General features: G+C 44.1%; 2 protein-coding genes across 7 annotated transcripts in view; both read right to left on the reverse strand.

The window, feature by feature from the left end:
- Window positions 1–22634, reverse strand: part of sema6e (sema domain, transmembrane domain (TM), and cytoplasmic domain, (semaphorin) 6E) — a 144163-nt gene that overhangs the window by 60682 nt on the left and 60847 nt on the right. The gene's annotated exons all lie outside the window — the stretch shown is intronic.
- Window positions 10879–15161, reverse strand: LOC125016013. The gene is made up of 2 exons (XM_047598177.1): window positions 14004–15161; window positions 10879–13907 (listed from the first exon to the last, which is right to left on the reverse strand). Exons 1-2 carry the CDS (start codon window positions 15159–15161, stop codon window positions 11703–11705), a joined length of 3363 nt encoding a protein of 1120 aa, XP_047454133.1. The 3' UTR covers window positions 10879–11702.

Genomic DNA, 22634 nt, shown 5'->3' on the forward strand with positions numbered 1-22634 from the left:
CCATAGTGAGTACATGAGCTTATGCAAGACCAGTCATATACTCTGAAACTCAAGCCAACACCTCTACTACAAGCCAAGACACACAGCGCATGTTGTCTGATGAAGACTTCATTATCCGGAGCGGGTCCTGAAGACATTTTGCGAGAGTTACGTAAAACTTTAAGGATGACAAGTCGAGAGAGGAGAAGATTGCCCTGACACCAAATCAAACTCACAATTAAAAAATTCATGATCACAGCTCTTTGAAAACTATGTCAGGAAGCAGCGACTTAAAAGGCAGATATGGTACATATCATCCCTGACACACTATAACGAGCAAACAACCTCCTCTGGCTGCAGTTGCTGTAGAACCATTTCGTCTGCCATTTTGCAGAGGAGAGGCAGCATAAAGGTAGTTGGCTGACAAAGTACAGAGGTCTATGATGATGTAAAAGCATCACAGGCCCCATGATAAAGGAGCTGTCAGCTGAAAAGTAATGTCGTGTGAGAATCTGACCTTTCACCTTTGGATTTCAAGATTGAATTTTTAATGGGTATATGAAAAAATACTTCACTTTACAGAGATTTAAAAATGACTATACTATACATCAATGAATCATACTGTTCAAATAAATATTTTAAAATAGTAATGCCAACTATTTTCCTTTCTATTAAATCACTATCTGTCATCTTACAGCAAAATGGCTCACTGATGAGATTATATGAACATCCTTGCATTTAAAGCATTCAGGCTGTGGTGTTTGTGGAGACCTTCCCTGCAAGATCATAAGGCATGGACAGTCAGTGACGTGTGATCCATCCCCCGGAAGTTATCTTTCTGCCAGAGACAGTAGGCGTCATCAACATTCAACTGACTGATGATGTCTCACAGGCAACAGCTTAGATCTATGTGAGGTGAGATTCAAAAACAATCCTGCAGTAAACATTTATTACCATAGACAGTGAGAAGGAAGAGGAGCTCTTTGAAACAGGCACAAGCTACATAACTTAAGTTTACTGAAGTTCATAATGTAGTTGTGTGTACGTATTAGTTCCTGTATTATCAAGGGACAAGAGTAATGTATTATTTATTCATTCTAAATATCTTTCTGGTGATCGCCTTCATTCAGAAAAGACTTTGCATAAGGTCTGAATATTTAAGAAGCAGCTGACTAATCAGACAAAAGCTAAAAATACCTACATTAAAAGTTAATGCTTAGTATTTGGTCTTGTATTAGTGAACAACTTGACTGACCCATTTGACCTTTCTGACACAAATGGACACAGCAAAAACACATGGGCTTAGCATTCTCTGTTTACCTACCATGTAAATGACTCGACAAAAGAACTTCTTTAATTTAACCTAAGTGTAATCAGTTAATGACTTTCCATGTAGTCTAAGGACGGACTGGAAAGAGGATGAGCTGACAGCTGTTGAAGGGAAATAAGCCACTGCTTATCCAATTCAATGTTTGCTCTCTGTGTTTTAGAGTGTGGAACGAGGGCCTCGGATCATTTTCTTTTTAATGAACCGGACTAGTTAAGCCATCTTGGAGACATTGGCAGTTGAGCCTCTTTAAAGGATAGGGGTTTCTGGGACGCTGGAGCCATCCATTGATTATCTGACATTAATTTGGATTAGGAAACAGCTGAAGTGTCTGTGAAATAACAGGATGAAGCCACAAGTTCAGGGTCTATATCTGGGTTAATGCATACATAAAACTGAAATAACAAGCAGTCCTTGCTTTATCGGTTGACATGGATGAGACAGTTGAGTCATTTAAATTCACACATAAAGTCTCCCATGTAAATTTTTATATTCTCCAGTCACCATTTGGCTTGGGGTAACAATCCCATAAAAATCTAATTTCCAATTTTATCCTCAATCAACTGCTCTGCCCTGAGTGCACCTGTCAACACCTACTGCAGATGGCTATACAGCAGAGCATAATCCTGATGCAGAATGGCCCTCTAATATTCCCTGACCTCACCAGTGCTTCAGTGGTAGTGGGGCTTTTCCAATTGCTGTCGGTAGCCACTGAATAGAGTACACCCCTCATCCCACTCCTCTGTGCTCCTGGATGTCTCTGAGGATTTTTTTTTTCTTCTTGAAGTCACACCACCATGACATATTTGTGGTACACAATGGCTAACATAATAAGCCAGCATTTCCCATGGCTCCTCAATAATTTCACACAATTAGCCACATTAGCCTCTGCTCTCAGCAGGCCATTACAAAATAGGCTTTTATGCTGCTATAATAACAAAAAGAATATGGTGACTACACGATATGTCAAGTGTAAGGTAGGTTTGAGGCCACAGCATTTAAGCTTTAAGTGTATTAAAGCAACAGGGACATTATTTACCAATGAAATTACATGAGCAAAGTCCCTAATAGAATATACCATCAGGGTGGTGAGATTATATAATTCATGAGAGTCAACATATGGAACATTAGCATGGTGCTTAAAAATAAATCCGTTTCCATTAGGGTCTTTGTGGCCCTGTTTATACCTTCATTAAGCTGCTGCAAAATCATCATCACTCTAGTGGGTTTAACAGATGTATATTCTATTGTTGTAAAATGCATATATATATATACACACATATATATACACACACACATATATACACACACATATATACACACACACATATATATATATGTGCACATGTAACTTCATTGCATTGACTAAACCTGTATTTTACATTTGCATTAAGAATTAAAAATTAGGTGTTAAATTGTCTGTTTGGTTTCCATTACTTTGTGCTAAGGATTTCTTGCTTGATGACGTTTGGTTGTTGTCAGAGCAACCATGTGGGAATTTTAATGTGACTGAAAGAAAAACAACACATGATTTAAATGGTGCATGGTGAGACAAACATTTCATTGTCAAGTCCTGAGCCATATTGTCCCTCCCCAAACTCCATTCGGAAGGTTCATCAGACCAACAATCTCATTGCAGTCCCATGACACGAATCACACAGCTCATCACCATCTGCCCAGAGTTGTTTTTCTCTAGTGCTCACATCCCTCTCTTGTTGGGAGTTAACTCTCCACAAACAATCATAGCTGACATTCAAACATAACAGATGATGTGAAAAACTAAATTTCCCAAAGGTGCACATGATGTGGTTAGTGAGTACTGACCATGAATATTGTTTTCAAATGTTTGCATGTTGTGCTCTTTGCTTTACCTGGCGGTTATTTCAACTCAACCCACCCAGGCAGGAGAAAGTTTGCTAATTAGATTTCAGATGACTAACCACATAGACATAATGGTGGAAAATTGGAATTGGGATCAAGGAGCAATAATTGAGGGCAGGACACAGGAGTTTAAATTTTAAAATCCTGCTTTCAACATTTCCTGATGGCAATTTCAACCATTGTTTTCCTTACAAATTTCAAAAATACTACTTATGTGAATGTAAACATATATCTGCATCTTCTTAAACTGAATGTCAGAGTTACCTGTCACTGACCACAAACACCATGTACAAATCCTTGGCACAGCCAGGACATCTAAGCTGCGCTGGTGAATACAAACATGTCAGATAAAGGAGCAGGGGATTTCAGTGCATTTCAAAGGCCCTGCAGTGGCAAAAACAGGATGGCTCCTGGGGATCACTGTGGCAACATTTTAAAAAGTCCATTAGCATCCCTGGTCAAAGAGGAGTGATGGCTGGCTTCTTGCATTTTACCGAGAATAGAAAATCAATGGTCCCTGTAGTCCTTTCGTTCTTGGATTAGTATGTCAGCTGCCTGGTGTCAGTATAATATAGTCTCATTCCCAGCCTCTGCTTTGTGCTATGGCAGGGAGAGGGCAAGATGGCATCCAGGATGAGATCTGTCTGTCAGGGGAGGTTGGGACCCTTCTTGCCATCAATGCCACTCAGTCGGTTCCCAGGGGAGTGCTGCTTTAACCTCGGTGCCCACAAAGTTCAGACAAGTGATGGGCTGTTCTGTCGTTGAGGCCATCGATTGTCACCCCATGTCAGACAGCTCCACTCTGTTCTAGTTGAAGTATCCCCACAGATTAGAGCATAGCTTATACGGGAGCTTCCATGGCAGATCTTTAGAGGATTGATATCAAAGCAAAAGTGAGCTGACAGCAAGAGACAACAAAAGTTCTGGAAAATGTTTCAGAAATGGACCATCACAATCTACACTGTCAGATGTGAGAGGAAGGGTGCAGATATGGGTGTTTGACTGAACAAGTATTCAACAGAAATGGACATGGTTGGCAATTCCTGGAGGTTAAAGTATAACTTAGTGAGAAAAGCAGCACTGCCTATAGTTAGCCCTGTTCTCAGGACTTTTTTCTTTTTTTTTATAGACTTTGACTTTACCTGACTTCACACTGAGGGATCTATGCAGAACTCTGTGAGTGAGACTATTCTCTGATCGATCTGCAAAACTGCTGCAAACATCATCCATCGTCTCCATGTCTATTTGTAATGAGTGCAAAAAAATCCCAAAGGGCAATCAGTGGAAGAGGGGTCAGCTTTGCGACAGTGAAATCCTCTTCATTCGTATCCTTTTGTTAATTATTTACATTCATCTTCAGAGAGGTCTATAATTCCCCAAACGATTTTGCATTCCCGGTCAGCCAGGACGCATCTTCAATCTCCTGTGGTCCCTATGGCATTTAAAACAAGCCTTACCTCAGGGCCACCTAATCAAACAGATCAGTTAAAAATATGCTGGGCAGCATTCATGCTTACCCACATCCCTCGACTATCTTTCTCCTCTTCATGTATGAAAGTGAAAGTTAACTACCCCCCTCTTCTTCCAATCTCTCCATTAATAATTCAGAATGTTATTGAGAAACACTACCTGAACCCTGTATTGACAGAAATCCAAGCACCGTCATTCCCTCAAGGGCGTCATAATTGGATACCACCCAGGTTGATGCAAAAAGGGAGGGAAAGTGGGATGAGTCTTGTTGTTTTCTTTACTCTGTGTTTCCATTCTCACCTTTCCATTTCAGGAACTCCAATCTGACCTAGTGGGCGAAGTCAGTTAGCTTATCAAGTCGAGGACTTTCCCTTGGGTGTGTTTAAAAGTGGTTGAGAAAGAGACAGAGAGCTAACTTTACAAAATATAATTACAAAGGGAATTGATGAATTAAGGTAAAACTGTAGTATGCTAAATATTTACATTCATCCTCTCTGAAGCCAATCATAAAATATCCCTCAAATAACCTCATGCAATGTCTCACTAAGCACCATCAGTACCATCAATGTTGCAGAATTAAAAAGAAATCACCAAGGATTATATTTGTTAACAGGTGCATACTTTATCTAAAGGTTATTCCTCTGTTTAAGTGATTTATCAACACACACATTTTTTAAATAATACACCCTTGTTATCATTTCCCACAATGTTGTGTGATTTTACACAAAACTGATGATGGAAGAAAGGCAGGAAAGTGCAAATAACCTCTAGTGTCCTAGAAAACTTTACACACCACTATGCTGCCCGTCACGATTCACACAGAAGTGCTGACCCTCTACAAGGGCATGAAAAGAAGCTCCATTTAGACAGATACAGAAGACAACAGAGGAGGCAGGATCAAAATATCTTAATACCATGCTTTCATCAACTGTGAAGAGAAAAATTGGAGAGAGAATAGGTTTCTTTTTGCCAGGAGATGGGCATCCAGAGGCCTCTCTCAGTTTGGGCTTTGAGTCAAACCAAGGCAGGTGGTAAAAGGCTTTGTTAATGTTTGTTGGTCCACATGCATCCCCTGAGGTGCAGACCCAAACTCATGGGAAGGGAAGTGCACAGAGCTAAGAAGTTTCTCTGTAGTCCTTTGATCAGTCTTGGTTTACGAGTGTGCCTACACATTTATTTGCATGCTTAGAGTCCAAGGGTATAGCAGTAAAACCTATTAATACTTTGATCACATTGTCCATGTTGTTTCTAGGGACTTGGCCAGAAACTTATTCTGGGATGGAGTCAGAATCCTACAATCTGCCCCACTGGGTGCACAACACAATTGTCAATGACATATAAACATGGTGCAAATTTACAGAAAAGCCTCGACCATAGCTCTCTGACAACAGAAATCAATTTGTTCATTTTGTCTGCTTTTCTTTACATTTCCATAGTCAATCAGAGCTAAGCAAAGCCTGCACAGCTGATAACCTAATGATATCTTTCTTTTGTATTCAAATTTTTCAAGGATGCTTCAGCTAAGGACCACCACTATAGAGGACACTGGTTTTGTGTCCATTAACTCAGAAGCAGACAAAAAGAGAGTGAGAGTTCTCTATTAACATGGAGGCTCTTTGATCTTTGATCACTCTCCCTTGTGGTACCAATTAGTTCACTGCACCGTTTGCATATCAAACTCTTCGCACTTCCTATTTTGAAAGACATCCTGCATGAATTATCAATCTACCAGAACTTTTATTCCCTCTTGATTAAAAGTGAATTATAAGTCACATATCTCTACAGTGTGGTTCATTCAAATAAGGGAGCTCTATGAATGTTGAAGGGGCAACAGTTACTTAGCTTCTCACACCAATCACTGCTTCCCTTTATTCAATATGACATCATTATATCATTTTTTATTTACCTATGATGCAGTAAGGTAGCCTCCTACTTATTTCTCTTAGTCTTGACAAAAGAACAGGACACAAGTTGAGATAACTACTCAAAAGATAAAACACAGGAAGGCAGAGTAGTTGAAAATGGATCAGAGGAAGATAAATAGGTGTGAAAATTCTCCCACTGCCTTTTATACTTGTTAGCAGAGACAATCACACAGCCGTCACAGGGAAGATCCATCGCTGTCACATTACCCCAAGAAGATTATAAGGAAGAGTGGGGAGCAAAGGCAGCAAGGGAATATGCAACAAAAGTACAATGGTAAATTTCAGTTAAGCAAGCACAAAAGCAGTGAGGCCTGGTTTTATAAATGAGTGATTTTTGCAATCTGAATGGTCGGTGCTGATGAAGGCAAATATAAATCAAGTGTAAGAGCGAGGCTTCTTGGCGAGACTGCCTCAAAGAGATAATGGCATCATCATGCCTGTGTGGTTCGCTGTTCATGGGAAGATTAAACACTTTGTCATTGTCTTTGAGACAAACATTCTCTGGACGGGGAGCGTGCATCCAATTATTAGACGCCTTTCCCCACTCAAACCCGACATCCACACGTCAGCTTCATCACACACCAGAAGCATTAAAAGAAGAGATGAAAAGAGACAGCAGTCTTATCAGGACAGTGCTACCTTTCAGGGAAGTAGCCCACGGTGGAAGCTGACCTCACTTTCATTACCGCTGTCTCACACTGATGATATCATCTAAACACATACTGAAAGACCCAGGAGCTTTCAAGCTTAGTTTATCTCGTTTTATGGCTGTAACAACTCTGTCTTTCCCAAGAAAAGTCAATGGCCACCGGCAATCACACCAATGAGCAGTGTGCCTCATTTCACCTCATCAAAGGTTTTATTGTGTCATGGAACATGGAAGGAAGGTGGTACTAGCTGGGGCATCAAACAGAGCTGATACATAAGAAATTAGTCTATTGTGGGTCTCACCACAAACGAGACATCCATCTAATGTGCCCATACAGCTTAAGTAGTAGGTCATCTTTACTTTCAGACATGTAACAATACAAGTTCATCCTCATATTCAGCACAAGCAAAAGGTTAAAATAATAACCTAAACGTATGTAAAAGTAGTCCTTCCGAGCCAGCTACAGAAACTACTTTTCTTAATGTTCTCACAAAATGCGAGTGTGATATAAGGAAGGAGTTTCAAATCCATGTATCAGAGGAATCCCAAAATAAAAAACCACAGAGCTTAAAATGACCAAAATATGTTCTTTTTAATGATGCCAGACAATAACTAAGACAAAACCAGTGTAGGCCAGGAGATGAATCCTTTTTGACAGCGCAACCTGTGGGAGGCTAGGAAGCTAGGAAGAGCTACAAATGTGGTACAGAACTGGGCCCTCCAGAATCATGCTCAGCTGGTCTGCACAGAGGCTCACCGTCAGCCTGACACTGGCAAACGGCAGACTGTCGGCAACAGGTCAGAGTTGTATGTGATGAGCTGACGCAGCACATTATTGTCAGTGGAACTTTCTGAAAAACACCTAGTGACCAGTAAGTTGGCAATCTGAAAGATCTGGACTGATTGACTCTGAGGCAGAATCAGAGGCATCAATCACTGTTGTCCACTGTTCTTCTGACAATGTGCTGCTTCTTCCTTCCCAGCAGTCCTCTGCTAAGTGTCAGCTGCTTGTGTTCCTCCTTGTTTCTAATCTGTCTGGGTTGTGTGTTGAAGCATGACTCAGATCTCAGTTTTGATAGTGTAGCCTTCCCAGCACTTAAGGAGGATAAGCTCTTATCTCTGTCTAAATCCCAAACAGTCATTAGAGGCGGCAGGGCTTGCTTAGAAGTCCATCTAATTAGAGCTCAAATCATCCATCCCTCCTTCCAGCATAAAGATCAATGACACAGCGGTTTATACAAGCATTGTATTTAGGCTGCCATTCCCTCTACCTCAACATAACTGAATACTGCACTGCTTTTAATCTCCTCTATTCTGACTTTTTATCAGCCAAATGTCATAAATGACATTACCTTGAGACACATTTCTCAAGTCAAGAGTCCTTGTGCAAAGCTCCAAGTCATGGCGCAAAACAAAAATAAATAACACTACATAGGGGTAGATCAAAGCAGCACATTGTTGAGTCCCTCACCATTCCTCAGCCAAAGTGTCCCACTCATCTGCACTTGAGGATTCTTGAGACAAGAGTGAAACAGACACCCACAGAATAAAGTACGTTGAGGATAGACCAATTCATACTGGGTGGCATACAGGGTGTGTGGAGAGAGAGAGAGAGAGAGAGAGATGGACAGAAGGACATAAAATGAAGAAAGGGAAAAAAGCTCTTCTTTAGCCGGCAAACTTCCTCCTCCTCAGTTTGACCAAGCAGCTATGACAATAGGAAAGCGAGGGGACAAACGGGGTCATCCATAAAAGGGGGCTAGATGCTGGCGCGAGCATGCTGTTGAGCCTGGGTGGTAGTGTCATTAAGTGTGAGTGTGTGATAAATGCACTCTGCTTGTCGGATTTGAGATTCTCATTAGTCTGTGTTCAGGAGGAGACCTGGGGCCATTACTTTTGCGGCTGCCGTGACAAGTGGCTGAACGTAGTGAAAGAAAGTATGTGTTTCTATTGCACTGCTTGTATAAAATGAGGTGTTTTTGATTGAATATTTTGATCTTTGTCAGCCAATTCCAGAGGTCTTCAGCTCTCTCACAACATTTAGTTATGATAATTGCATGACCTGGAAGTCTCAGTGGCATATAATAATCATGATTCATATATTGAATATGCTGTTTCTGACAGAAATACTTCACTAAAGAGAAGAAATACTACTAAATGTATGCCTGAATGTAAATGGACAATGGGCCACCACTCCTTTGTTGGCAAACAAATTTTGGTACAGTTCTTATGATCATTTAGAACAGGCTGAGTCTCACAGGATTCTAGCTGCATGTCTAGGCAGTAGTGACCCTCCTTAACTCCACTCACACTTTACCTTGATGCTCATTTTTCCTGTGTTACTAAACTGATTCCTACACCAGAACATTCATTCCACCTTCTTTCCCAAGTTAGCTATTATTTATGTGCAGTTCTCCGGGGAACTCTGGCTGCCAAGAGGTTTGTGACACAAGGTTCAACAAGGAAAAAAAACAAGGGTGCACCTTTTACACAAACACTGTGTAAAAATGTACTTTTAAACTGCCCATGTCTCAGAATAACACAATGGCTTATCAATATTATTAAATGTGTCATACCCAGTGGTGGCTGGTAGTGAAATTTGCTGGGTGGGATAACAAATGCATAAAACCGATTAAATACATAACACACAGCAAAAGAAACATCACCTACAATACACACAGTTACATCAGTTACAGGTACACTATACCTATACATCAGTGGTTCTCAATTGGTCTGGCTTCAGAACCCACCATCATACCTTGACAAGCTGAGACCCAAATCAAAGAAAAATTTCAACTCGAACTCAAATTTATTGAATGAAAAGATTGTGCAGTTTGAACCTCAGACAGTAAGACCAAAAACAAGTGGCGATGCTAGAGATGTAACTATTCCATTTTACCCTCAATTAGCTGCAAGTGGTGTTCAATTCAGTCACTTCTTCAAGCATTAATCATAAGGCTGACATGACAATCACAATATTTCACTAACAGACATTTTTAACAGACTCAGTTGATGTTTCAACGTAAAATATGGGGGGGGGGGTGCAACTTCTGGAAATATCAACAAAAAATTAAATAACTAAATAAATCGAAAGTTACGTATGTAACTACGGTTCTATGAATCCTGGATGACCGCCAGAGGCGGTGCTTTAAGCACTGAATGCATCCATCTCGCGCATGCGCAGGTCGAGTATTATACCAACAAAGTCACCTGTGACCCCTGATGACCCCGGTCACCTATATCTTCCGGTGACATCAGAGGATCGGTTCCTGCAGAATGTTCTCGCGAGTGCACGAGGATTCTGAGTGACGGAACGCTCTGGCAGCCATCCAGGATTCATAGAACCGTAGTTACATACGTAACTTTCGTTCTATTTCATCCTTACTGACCGCCAGAGGCGGTGCTTCAAGCACTGGATGACCCATAACAACAAAGTCACGAAGAATTCCAATGCATACCTCATTGAGAGGAAACAGCAGAGTCAGGCAACAGCACCACACCCATCGGATGGGGGGTGGCAACATTCACCCGATAGAACCTGGAGAAGGTACTTGGTGATGCCCATGATGCTGCATCACAGATGTCTTCCAGGGGCACACCACGCAGGGCCGCCCATGATGTTGAGACGGCCCTGGTAGAGTGGCACCTCACCCCTGGGATGACCACCTCCTTTATATGCGTGGGTGATGACGTCAACAACCCAATGAGACAATCGTTGTTTGGAGAGAGCACAGCCTTTCCTAGGACCACCATAGCAGAGGAAGAGCTGGTCTGACCGTCTTATACCTGCGGTCGCAGTTACATAGGTTCTCAGAGCCCCGCACAGGACACAGCAGTCTTAACCTGTCCTCCCCTGCTGGGGGGACAAATTGTGCTAGGTGGATAGGTCGATTGAGGTTCAATGACGACAGAACCTTCGGGAGAAAGGCTGTGTTTGGCCAAAGAGTAACCCCTGAACCATCCGAGTTCCACCTCAGACATGAATCACTGACGGATAGAGCATGTAGCTCTCCGACCCGCTTTGCTGAAGCAATGGCAAGGAGAAAGGCAGTCTTAACAGAGACCCACTTCAGCTCTGCCTGTTCCAGGGGTTCAAAGGGAGGCAAACACAGAGCATCTAGCACCAGGTGCAGATCCCATGCTGGGGCACGCTGTGCTCGTGGGAGTCGCAACCGCCACGCCCCCTTCAGAAAAAGTGACACCAATCTGTGGCACCCTACTGTGTCATTTTCCACCCGAACATGTCGAGAGGAAATGGCTGCCACATACACCCTCAGAGTAGCCGGGGACCGACCCTTATCCAAGAGTGACTGGAGGAACTCCAAAATCTTAGGGATTGAACAGTTCACAGGGTCCTCACCCCTGTCTGAACACCACTCAGTGAACAGCTGCCACCTATTTTCATATTGCAACCGGGTAGAAGGCGCCCTGGCATTCAATATGGTATTACAGACAGAATTTGAACACTCTGTCAGTAGGGGGTTGGGCCCTGCAGCGGCCAGACCCATAGCTGCAGGCGAGGAAGGTCGGGATGCCAAATCTGGCCCTGTAACTGAGACAGGAGATCTTTCCTGTCGGGGAGGCGCCATGGTGAGCTGCGGCAGAGCCTGCTCAGCAATGGGAACCACGTCCTGCCTGGCCAAAAGGGGGCTACCAATAGCAGTCTGTGGCCCTGCTGGAGGACCCTCTGTAGCGTTGGAAAAATCAGAGGGATTGGCGGAAACGCATAGAGAAGACTGTCTGGCCAATCGTGGACAAGAGCGTCCTGACCCAGAGGGCTGCTCTCTTCTGTCAAAGAGAACCAGAGAGGGCAATGGGTCGACTCCTCCGTGGCAAACAGATCCACCTCTGCCTTGCCAAAGACCTCCCAGATTTTGAGAATGACCTCTGGATGAAGCCGCCACTCCCCTGGCGGTGGTTTGTAACGAGAGAGGAAGTCGGCAGCCTGGTTCTTTTCCCCGGGCAAATACATTGCTCTCAGGCTGGCCAGACGTGGCACTGCCCACAACAGCAGGTCCCGGGATGCCTGCAACAGTTGGGCAGACCTGGTGCCCCCCTGGTGGTTTATGTGGGAGACGGTTGAGACATTGTCCGACCGTATAAGCACATGTCGGCCTCTCAGGAAGGGAAGGAAGAAAAGCAGTGCCCTGTGCACAGCCCACAGTTCTAGAACATTGATATGCACCGAGCGGTCTCGAGCAGACCACAGCCCCTGAGCTGTCCGGTTCTGCCACACGGCACCCCACCCTGAGAGGGAGGCATCTGTTGTGATGGCTTCCCGACGGGATGCAATGGAACCCAAGGGCATGCCCTGAAGGAGAAATGATCTCTCTCTCCATGGGGCCAGAGCAAGAAGGCAACAGCGTGACACTCTGAGTCTCCTGTGCCTGTGCCATCGAACATCGAAATGAAAGCTGTGCAGCCACCTCTGAAGAGGACGTAGCGACAGCAGTCCCAGAGGAACCACATTGGCAGCAGCCGTCAGTTTCCCGAGGAGGCGCAAAAACTCCACATAGCGCAACCACCTGCCTTCCTGAAACAAGAGAAGGAGGCAGAGAATGTCGTCCACCCGCTGTGGTGACGGACAGGCCTTCATGGCGACTGAATCGAGAGTCATTCCGAGAAAGAGTGTGCTCTGCGAGGGAACCAGGCAACTCTTGGTAAAATTTACCTTCAGGCCCAGTCGGGCCACGTGGGACAGAAGATGTGTCGTGTCCAGGGCCACCTGAGATTGGGACGGTGCACAGATGAGCCAGTCGTCCAGATATGGGAGGACCTTCATGCCCTGCGACTGCAGGGGTGAGAGGGCTGCCATCATGCACCTGGTGAAAACCCGTGGGGAAAGGGAGAGGCCAAACGGGAGCACCCTGAACTGGTAATGACGCCCGTGAAAAGGGAACCGCAGAAACTGTCTGTGGTTTGGAGCTATGGGGACATGAAAGTAGGCATCCTTCAGGTCTATTGATGTAAACCACTCCTCTCTGGCCACAGTGCGCAGAACCTCTGCATTGCTGAGCATGTGGAACCTCAAGACCTTCAGGAATCTGTTGAGACCCCTCAGGTCGAGGATGGGACGGAGTCTGCCGTCTTTCTTTGTTACTAGAAAGTAAGTGGAGTAGAATCCCCCTGGTTGCAACAGGGGATCTACTGGCTCGATGGCACCTTTGTCCAGGAGGACGGACAACTCCTGGCTGAGGGCTTGGGCTTTTGCCGGTTCGCGTATGATGGTCATCTTGACCCGGCCATAGGCTGGGGGCCGGCGTCGGAACTGAAGTTTGTACCCGTGGGTCAAGGTGGAAAGCACCCAGGGGTCCCTGGTGGAAGCAGCCCAGTAACTGAGCTGCTGCTGGGAAAAACAGCCGACGACCGGCCCCTGGGCCTCAGCGCCGGGTTCCCCGGCCTCTAGAGGCTCTGGGGGCACGACGGGCAGCACGAGAGGCCTGAGGTTGCCCAGAGGGCAGCTGCTCAGAGGCCCGAAAACCCCGTGCCTGCTGGTGGGCAGGCTGTGAAGGTGTGCGCTGAGACCTGCGATAGCTACTGGGATAAGCCTGTGGATGAGGCCGGCGCTGGGGGGCAACTGAAGAGCTCCTAGGGCCGCTAGGAGGGGGCATATTCCTTTGAAGCTCAGACAGCTGAAATCGAGTCTGTCTGGCTTGAACTGTGCGGTTAAGTGCCTCTAGAGCCGCAGACCCAATAGCTCCCCAGGTTCTACCGGAACAGTGCGGAGAGTTCTCCTACATGCGTCAGTCAGAGGAGATTGCGCCAGCCAAACCTGACGGCGAGCCTGGACGAGAGTGGACATCAATCGCCCCAGCTCTCTAGACATCAGCGCGAATGCCTGCAGGGAAGCGTCGCTGAAATTGTGGACGGGAGCATCCACTGTAGTCTCCTGCAGGGATGCTGATAGCGCGAGGAGCAGGTGGGACATAGAATTACCTATGCGTCCCATGCGTGCCGCTGCGTCATAGGCTTTACAGAGTAGGTCATCCGTAACCCGACACTGGGGACGAGGACACCTCGCATCTGGCCTCAGAGCCTCATCAGGCGAGACAATCAGAGCAGCTATAGGGGGCTCAATTGCTGGCATGCGGCCCAAGCCAAATCTGGGTGCATCCTGCATGGCTGCCAGGGTGCGGCCATCAGATGTTGCATGAGAGAGAGTTCTAGAATCCCTCCAACATGCATGCAATTCCCTCAGATACTCTTCTGATGGGGGGACAGTAAAGTTAGTGTGGGATGGACCACGCCTGAAGAAAGCACTGGCTGGAGCCGACTGAGCTTGCGGTAGGTCTAACTGCAAACGGGCCAGGGCCATACGAATGATGGCTCCCATTGAGCCATCATCAGAACCACCAGCGGAGCTGTGGGTCGATGAGCAGGAGCCTGCCGCGGAAGCACGGGAGGTTACATCCTGCGCAACCACTTCCGGCTCATATTCAGCAAATTGAGTGGCTGACGCCGCCATGGAAAGCACATCTTTCTCCGGCTCCAAGATGGCCGCTGGAGGCACTGAAGCAGCTGGCTCCCCTGCACCAGTCCCAGACTGGAAGGTTAGGAAGAGGGATTTCATATTATTAATTTCTGTTGTTAACTGGTCCACCTTGGTAGCAAGGCTGGACTCCTTAACCCTCTTCCTGGAAGTGGGGACTGCTGTCTCGGCAGCACGACGTTTGGGCCTGCCAGACCGAGTTGGAACCACTCCCTGTGCTGGGGTCAGCTGTTCAGGTGATGGGCTGAGGGTCAACAGTTGTTCTACCTCAGCTAGTCTGGCAGCCCTCACTGCCCAGGGCATGAAGCTGCAGTTCATGCAGGCGTCATCTGAAAGAGCCTCCTTCAGATGCTCAAGGCCGAGGCATGAGGGACACAAATCATGGCCATCTTCAGGCTGCAGAGAAGCCATACAGGCCGAACAAGAATGGTTGCCAAACATGGTGACAACCAGGAAAACAAACAGAAAGCAACAGACAGTGGGAGAGGGAGCGAAACCACAGCCGTCACCAGATAAATGTTGCAGGAGATGAGTTAGCCTCAGCGGGAACACTGCTACCAACTACAAAATCACACCTATGCTGGGAGCGGGAGCGTAAGCACTGCCTTCACCAGTTAGGGGTATTTGCACAAAACGGGCACAGTCAAAATGGCACCACAATACACAAACTAAGGTAGGCCGAGCGAAAAACGCCGGTAATAATTAATAGGGAAAGAAAAGTATCAAACGGTCAAGAAAATAACCGCTGATTCACATCAATCAACTGAAATACCAAGTGCAATGCAAATGCCGGGAGAGGGAGCGAAATCACTACCGTCACCAACAAATGAAAAATGCAACACAAAACGAGTACAATCGGTTGCACCGATAGTCAACGGCAAGCACACGCAATGCCTACAGCTAATTGGCAAACATTAGCGGTACAGATGCTGGGAGAGGGAGCGAGGTCACTGCCTTCACCAGCAACTGAAAAATAATACAAATATATAGCGGTACAAATGTCGGGAGAGGGAGCGAGGCCACTGCCTTCACCAACAATTGAAAATATAATACAAATATATAATACAACCATATACCGGTACGAATGCCGGGAGAGGGAGCGAGGCCACTGCCTTCACCAGCAAACGAAACAACAAAACAAAGCGAATGCAAAAGGGTTGCACCGATAGTCAGCACTAATGGCAAGCACACGCAATGCCAACAGCTGATTCACATAATATTATGCCGGGAGAGGGAGCGGGAACACTACCTCCACCAACAAAAAACAAATACAACCAACGAGTAACCGGTTGCACTTAAGAATGTATATAATAGAACGAAATAAACTTATCCAACCGAGGATGAAAAGCCGATGCAGATGTGTCCGCGGCAAACCACAAACCTCTCGGCGGAGTCCGTTGCAGCCTTTGGAGGGGCGAGCAGCTCGCGGCTCCGACGAAACGTCGCAAGGCTACCGGCAACGAAGCAATAGCCACTTAGCTTTAGCTAGCGTAGTGGCGTGCAGTTACCTGCGAAGCGAGAAGATGAAAAGGAACCGATCCTCTGATGTCACCGGAAGATATAGGTGACCGGGGTCATCAGGGGTCACAGGTGACTTTGTTGGTATAATACTCGACCTGCGCATGCGCGAGATGGATGCATTCAGTGCTTGAAGCACCGCCTCTGGCGGTCAGTAAGGATGAAATAGAAACTTAGTTAACTAAATAACTAAATAAATTATGTAGCTTTAGGTGAGAATCTTTACTTGAATCTATGACAACTGTCGCTGCACTATGGGAAAAAAAAATAAATAAATTGTATCTAAAGATCCTCACTGGTACTTGAACCCTAATGTCCTGTGTGATAGTTAGCGTCACCAAACGCTGTACCATCCAAGCACTACACCCACATTCCTGAATCAGTTTTTTCATAACATGGACAGTTAAACACTGTTTCCGATGTGATTTGCGCTGCATTCATGCTTTCTAATTTTGTCCGACAAATGCTTCAAATCGGAAAACTGTCAAAAATCTGCCCATTTAGAAGTATTCTTTATTTTTCTTTAAACTTAAAACAATCCGTTGTAAGTAATTTAAGTGATTGATGCCGTTGTTAGTTTGGGAGGGCTTAGAGCTATTAGCCCATTTATACCAGCCGTCCCTGGTCATACCAAAAAGGATGCATGTACCGAGGAGACATACTCCTTCATCCGCTGGTGCTATGTGACAGTATGTCATGTCATATTTTCAAAACAATTCCTGCACAGGGTATGATGAAGTAGTAGCAGCCAGTGCAGCTTGCCTGCCTGCGTCAGTGGCTGTAACAGTTGTCTGAACGTTGGGTTGCGTTAATACTCAGAGACAAGCATCTGCCCATGTCTCCTGTTACTATACCTCTGTCCTCAAAGCCTTCCTAGGCTGTTCTGCAGACAGCTGGCTCTGCTTATCACAAAACAACACAGGATATGTGATGCCACACTGGGCGGTTGCTGACACTTTAATTTGTCACTGGTGATAGGGTTTGTCAAACTATTCATGGAGTTCATCAGCCACCTGGCCTTATTCTCTCAAGCCGTAGACGACTTTTTAGCCCTCGTGAGAAATCCTCCACCACAATGACCTTGATGCTCAATTGCTGCATATTTTTCATTATGTACGAACCTCTGTGGAGCGGCTGTCGTGTTGTTCTTCAATTTAAGACCATGCGCTGGATACTGATGAGAGGTATGAAGAAATTATCCTTTTTCAATAACTGACACCATCACTCGAGATTGTTCACAGGACTGTAAAATCTAACAGATTGACAGGAATATTTTAAAGACAGACTAAGAGGGAGACATATACATTGAGGAAAGCTTCCATAGAGAAAACAGAAAGGTAAAAAAAAAAGAAAGGTGTTTTGAGTTCTCTGGGGGAATACGTTCATGGATATGGAAAATTTCTCAGTTTCTGCACATGGTAATTTAAACTTAAAAAAGATCTGTACTACATCCAGAGGGACCATGATAGGGTTTTCAGGTTAGCACCAAACGAATAAATTTGCATTTTTTGTTATGACTCACAAGTACATATTTACACTAGCTTTCCTGCAGTGTCTTTGTTTGATGAGTTCACTTGTATTTGGAGGCAACACAAAATGAAAAACTAAATCAGTGTAGATGTAGAGCTGTATCCTTGTGTCCTGCATTTTGGTGCCAAATATCGTTATAATAAACTGGTGTAACCCACGTTTTGGTCAGAATTAAGACCATGTTTTACGATGTTATGAAACAGCTTTCTGACACATTGTGAAGGTTTCATGTAAAAACCAGAGTCCAATGAAGAGCCCTCTGGACTACAAACTACGCGTGAGGAAGAGCATTTGTTATTGATCATTTCAATGTTTGCTTATGAACGTCTTTGACATTGTAGCACAGAACACACCCAATATCTTTAAACATTTACTCTGTTCAATGCACATTGCCAAACAGTGGAGGTTTTTGGGACACACATTTTTTATACTTTGTGACCTGTGTCCTGACTGAGATCCCAAATCTAAACAAATGTGTTTTTTACTGGATTTAGAAGAGATATTTACTTTAAACAGAAACAAATGAGGCTGAAACACTGAGGAAAAGGAATGCCATAAATATACAATATATACAACATTTATACGAACATCTGTGTTAAAGAAAGATTGCTGGCATCTCCAAAGTACATTCGAAATTCATCAAGTCATTCAGTCAGCTTAAACAACAGCGTTACACAGTATTGCAATCGAAAACTGAAAACTGGTGGTTTTCACAAATGAGGCAGATTCCCATTTAATCCCTCTGATTTCTTTTTTCTTCTTTCCTTCTGTCCAAGTGATTTGGTACTGCAGATGTCTTCTCTCTACGCTTAAGCCCTTTGGCCATATGCTACTGCTGCCCAGACTGTGACACAAAGGGCTTTTAATCAGTCTTCTCAATGACGGAACACATTCTGTCATTAAAAAGCACGAGGCTTTGAAGCTTCCTTTAGCCTCTCGCTTCCAAGTCTTTTGGCTGCAGCCAGGTTTGAGACTGCTACAGTTCAGTGCATAGCTGTGTGGCATTCTGATGTATTTCAGCTGTTTGAAATCTAGATACTGACCACAGCACAGTTTCTTCTGTCTGTAGGAATAAATAGTACAATCAGACGACTGTCTTTTATTCAACAAACTGGCTGATTTGTTTAAACTCAACTACAGACTCTGGACAATCCCTGATGCTAGTTAGAACAGAACAAAATTCTGATTAGAACTGCAACCGTGGAAATTTCCATTTGCACTGTAATCTCCTGTAATAAAGGTAAATAAAGACACTGGTGATTGAGGAAATACTTAATAATGCCACACACGCCTCCTCGTATATCAACATGGTCCCATTAGTAATTAATAGAGAATCATACTTGTGCACTGATATTAAATAAATTAATTTGTCATCTAGTTAGTTGGTAGATTCAAGGGCAGAATATTTTATTACATCACTTACAATACATCATTTATAATAGCGGTTATATGTTTTTTATGAAAGGCTGACGAAAAGCATCCCAGTGCATGTCAGTGAGGCTGTTCACACCTGCCTTTTATGTGATTGCCCAGATCAGATCTTAATGCAAGATCTGAACAGATCTGAACTGATAGGAGAAGCAGACTTGTCCTCCAGATTTGGCACTAAAACACTAAAGAAGAAAACCCCACATTTTCATTTTGGCATGCACGCACCCTGAGACAGTGTCAATCTGAGTGCAAAGAGCCAAAAGCTAAAAAATGGAGTACCTATTCCATCTCAAGCAACTACTGTATTCTGGATCCATGCCAGCTATTCAAAGAGATCAATTTCAATGTGCACAATAGATATCCGAAGGGTGAAGATGACAGATGTTTAGTGGGCAAATATACGAACTTTATTAAAATTGAATAATTTGAGCTTTGGCCTTAAAGTAAACATTATTCAGTGCCACAGACCATTACCATAAATTATGCCCAATTCTAGGCTCATTCTAAAATGTGATTCAACATTTTATGACCTTTGCTTGTTGTTTAAGACAAAAAATATTAAACTGTTGACCTCTTTGCTCATTTGAATTGTAATTACAAACACCCTCGAGACAAGCTTTGGAGAGCTTCTTGACTTTCACTAAACCCGTCCTCATTATCCAAATTTACTCAATGTTTCCAACCCTGAGCGCAGGGGTGAAATTACTTAGTGGATGTGAGGACTCAGGTGAAAGCAAAGCACACATCCACAACACCTGATGTCGCAAGGCTGCAGCTTTGGTTGTCCACAAACCAGAGGGTTAGCGGTTCGATCCCCAGAATGTGCCACATGCTTAAGTGTCTGTGGCCTCGCTCACCATTTACCATATGGGGAGATTGTCTTACGCCAACAAGATTATGCAGATTGTTTGTGCCGACAGGGAAAGAGCTGTGATCACAAACGGAGGGCTGTTTTTCCGCCTCCCAGCTTGCCGGCTGTGTTCAAGCATTGACATGCAGGTGTATTTGTGTGAGTTCTTCAAACAAACTGGCTTCTAGCCAGCATCTCCCAGTGTCCGATGGTATGTGAACATTTCATAAAACATTGCATGCTGTGTTTTTTTTTTTGTTGTTTGTTTTTTGCTAAGCTAGCCAGTTAAGCTAGCCTCAAGAAGTTGCATCACTTTATATTCTCCATGTGGGGCTAATTAGCCACTGATAAACAAAAAAGTCAGCAAAAAGTCCAAATATTAGTCTGAGATGTATGTTTCAGGGGAAAGTCGATTTCTCTCTGTAGCTATAAAGCTGATCTGATCACAGGTGAAAACCAGTTCAAATAGTGATCCCTAAAGAAATATATTTTCTTTTCACCGATTGAGGAAAATCATGAAAGAGTCAGCCATTTGAGAACTTTGCTCTACAGATGCCTGTTAAGAAGGCACATCTGCTGATCAATATCCCCTGCATAGGGCTCGCAGGCTCACTGAATATTAAGCAACCGTGGGAAAGTTATCCTGTCACGTTCCAGGTGAAGAGAACTAAAGCCAGCAATTATCCCATCCTCCCGCCCACAGACCGAACACAGATTTTTAATGAAAAGAAAATGTGATCCATTAACAAACGCCCCTTTCAGATGAAAGCCTGTATTTTTTATGGTTAACTCAATTTGGAGTCATAATGTGACCAGCAAATTGCTTTTCTCCCTTTTTAAGGTTTACTTGACATTTGTTTAGCTACAAACAGAAGCTATCATGACTCAGAAATCAAAAGCATGGTAATTACACAAGACCGGTGACTGAATATGGATTTTAATGCGCCAACATCTGCAGCATTTTACCCAAAAGAGAAACACACATTATCAGCTGTTTAACCAAAGCTTTTCATAGTTGTAGTTGCTGGAGAAAAAAAACACATGACCTCACAGCTCAAGCATTAAAGAGTTGGCTCTGAACGGCTCAACTTCAAGCATAATGTGACTCATAAACTCAGGAACAAAATCTGCTAACTAAACAAACAAAGTGTCAGATATTCTTTCACTTCAGAAAACAACAGGATGGTTTTCATCAGTCAAGACTGAAACATGTTACTCTGATATGAGTTTCAGCAGAATTACAGATAAACATTTTTTTCACTGAACTGCAATTTTGCCAGCTGTTATTGGGAGGTGATCAAAGAGCAATGAGTCAGATGAGGACACTTCCAATGTGCTCACTCAGACCTTCACCGATGTTGTTAAGTCATTTTTATTTAATTTTTGATGGAAGCAAAGCAAATAAAAAGACATCTGTGAAGGCTACAATTTAAATATGAAATCATAAATATCAGAGTTGGATTGTTGAAATCACAGAACATTTAGATGTTAAGGTTTGTTCCAACAGCACTTTTCTATAGCCCTGCATCTACTTGATGTGCACACAATCACACTCCCTCTTCACACTACTGTTTGATATCTTAATGTATCTAAATAAGGCTTTAACTCCAAGAGAAGACCTGCTAATGTGTTAATCAGTTTAGTGTCATGCAGCTTTGTACAGGTATCAAGCCCTGGGCAGACTGCAGAGAAATTCGATTTTTTGTGGACAAAATGCAGTTACTTGTTATGAGACTGAATTTGACATTGCCAGCCTACTGGCATGAGCTACGGTAGTAGTTTTGCAGTGAACACCAACTACACCGATTATTTAATCTGTCTGTGCTTGTCCTGTTGTTCTCATGTTGTTACCTAAAGCTTCCTGTTAGTAGTAAAGAGCTAGTAAACCCATGTGGCTGTATCATGGCACATCATCTGCTCATGAGCTGCTACAAATGAATAACTGAGTTCCGTTTTTATCTGTGCAACAGCCTTAATCATCCTGATCTGTGATACCTTTAGTCCAAGGTCCAAGACCACAAATATTAGCCAGTTCGCTTCATTTTTAATATGTGTGCAGAAATACTATTCTCTAACGCAGCAAAGACTGGTGTATTTTAAAATCCTTGCCTAATGCAGTTGTGATGAAAACCCCATTGGGAAACATTTTTCATCCTTGGGACACAGCCTAATGAACAATGCCAGATCTGTCAGACAAACTATGATCTTACCAGAAGTCGTATTGCAATGAAACCACCCATGGGGATTTTAGTCAAGCTACACCAAAGTCTCATGGGTAAACATTGTTAACAGCCAGCTTGCATGTAGCGCCCCCTGACATGAACAGTATATCAGTGATGCTATGTGTCTATAGTAGACTGTGTGTTGTGACTCCCATAGTTCCACCATCCTACCATTACTCTGAGCTCCGTCTCTCTGTCAAAACCCCTCAGGATCCCTTCACCTCGCTGAGCGGATCCAAGCGGAGAGCCTCTGACAGTTAGCGAGCACCTCCGCTGCACGCATCATTGTTACTAATGGGAAAGGAAGGGTGGTGTAGAGTGGCACATGGATCAGAGTTCGCTGGGGAGTGCGTGCGTGTGTGT

Source organism: Mugil cephalus, chromosome 11 (assembly GCF_022458985.1).
Source record: "Mugil cephalus isolate CIBA_MC_2020 chromosome 11, CIBA_Mcephalus_1.1, whole genome shotgun sequence".
In the NCBI taxonomy this organism is placed as follows: Eukaryota; Metazoa; Chordata; class Actinopteri; order Mugiliformes; family Mugilidae; genus Mugil; species Mugil cephalus.

Excerpts from the sequence above, each read along its gene's own strand:
- LOC125016013 (XM_047598177.1), bottom strand. The coding sequence starts at position 15,161 with ATGTTTGGCAACCATTCTTGTTCGGCCTGTATGGCTTCTCTGCAGCCT. Across the intron at positions 13,908-14,003 it reads TCGTCCAGGCTCGCCGTCAG|AGGCACTTAACCGCACAGTT; the intron begins GTTTGGCTGGCG and ends CTGCGGCTCTAG.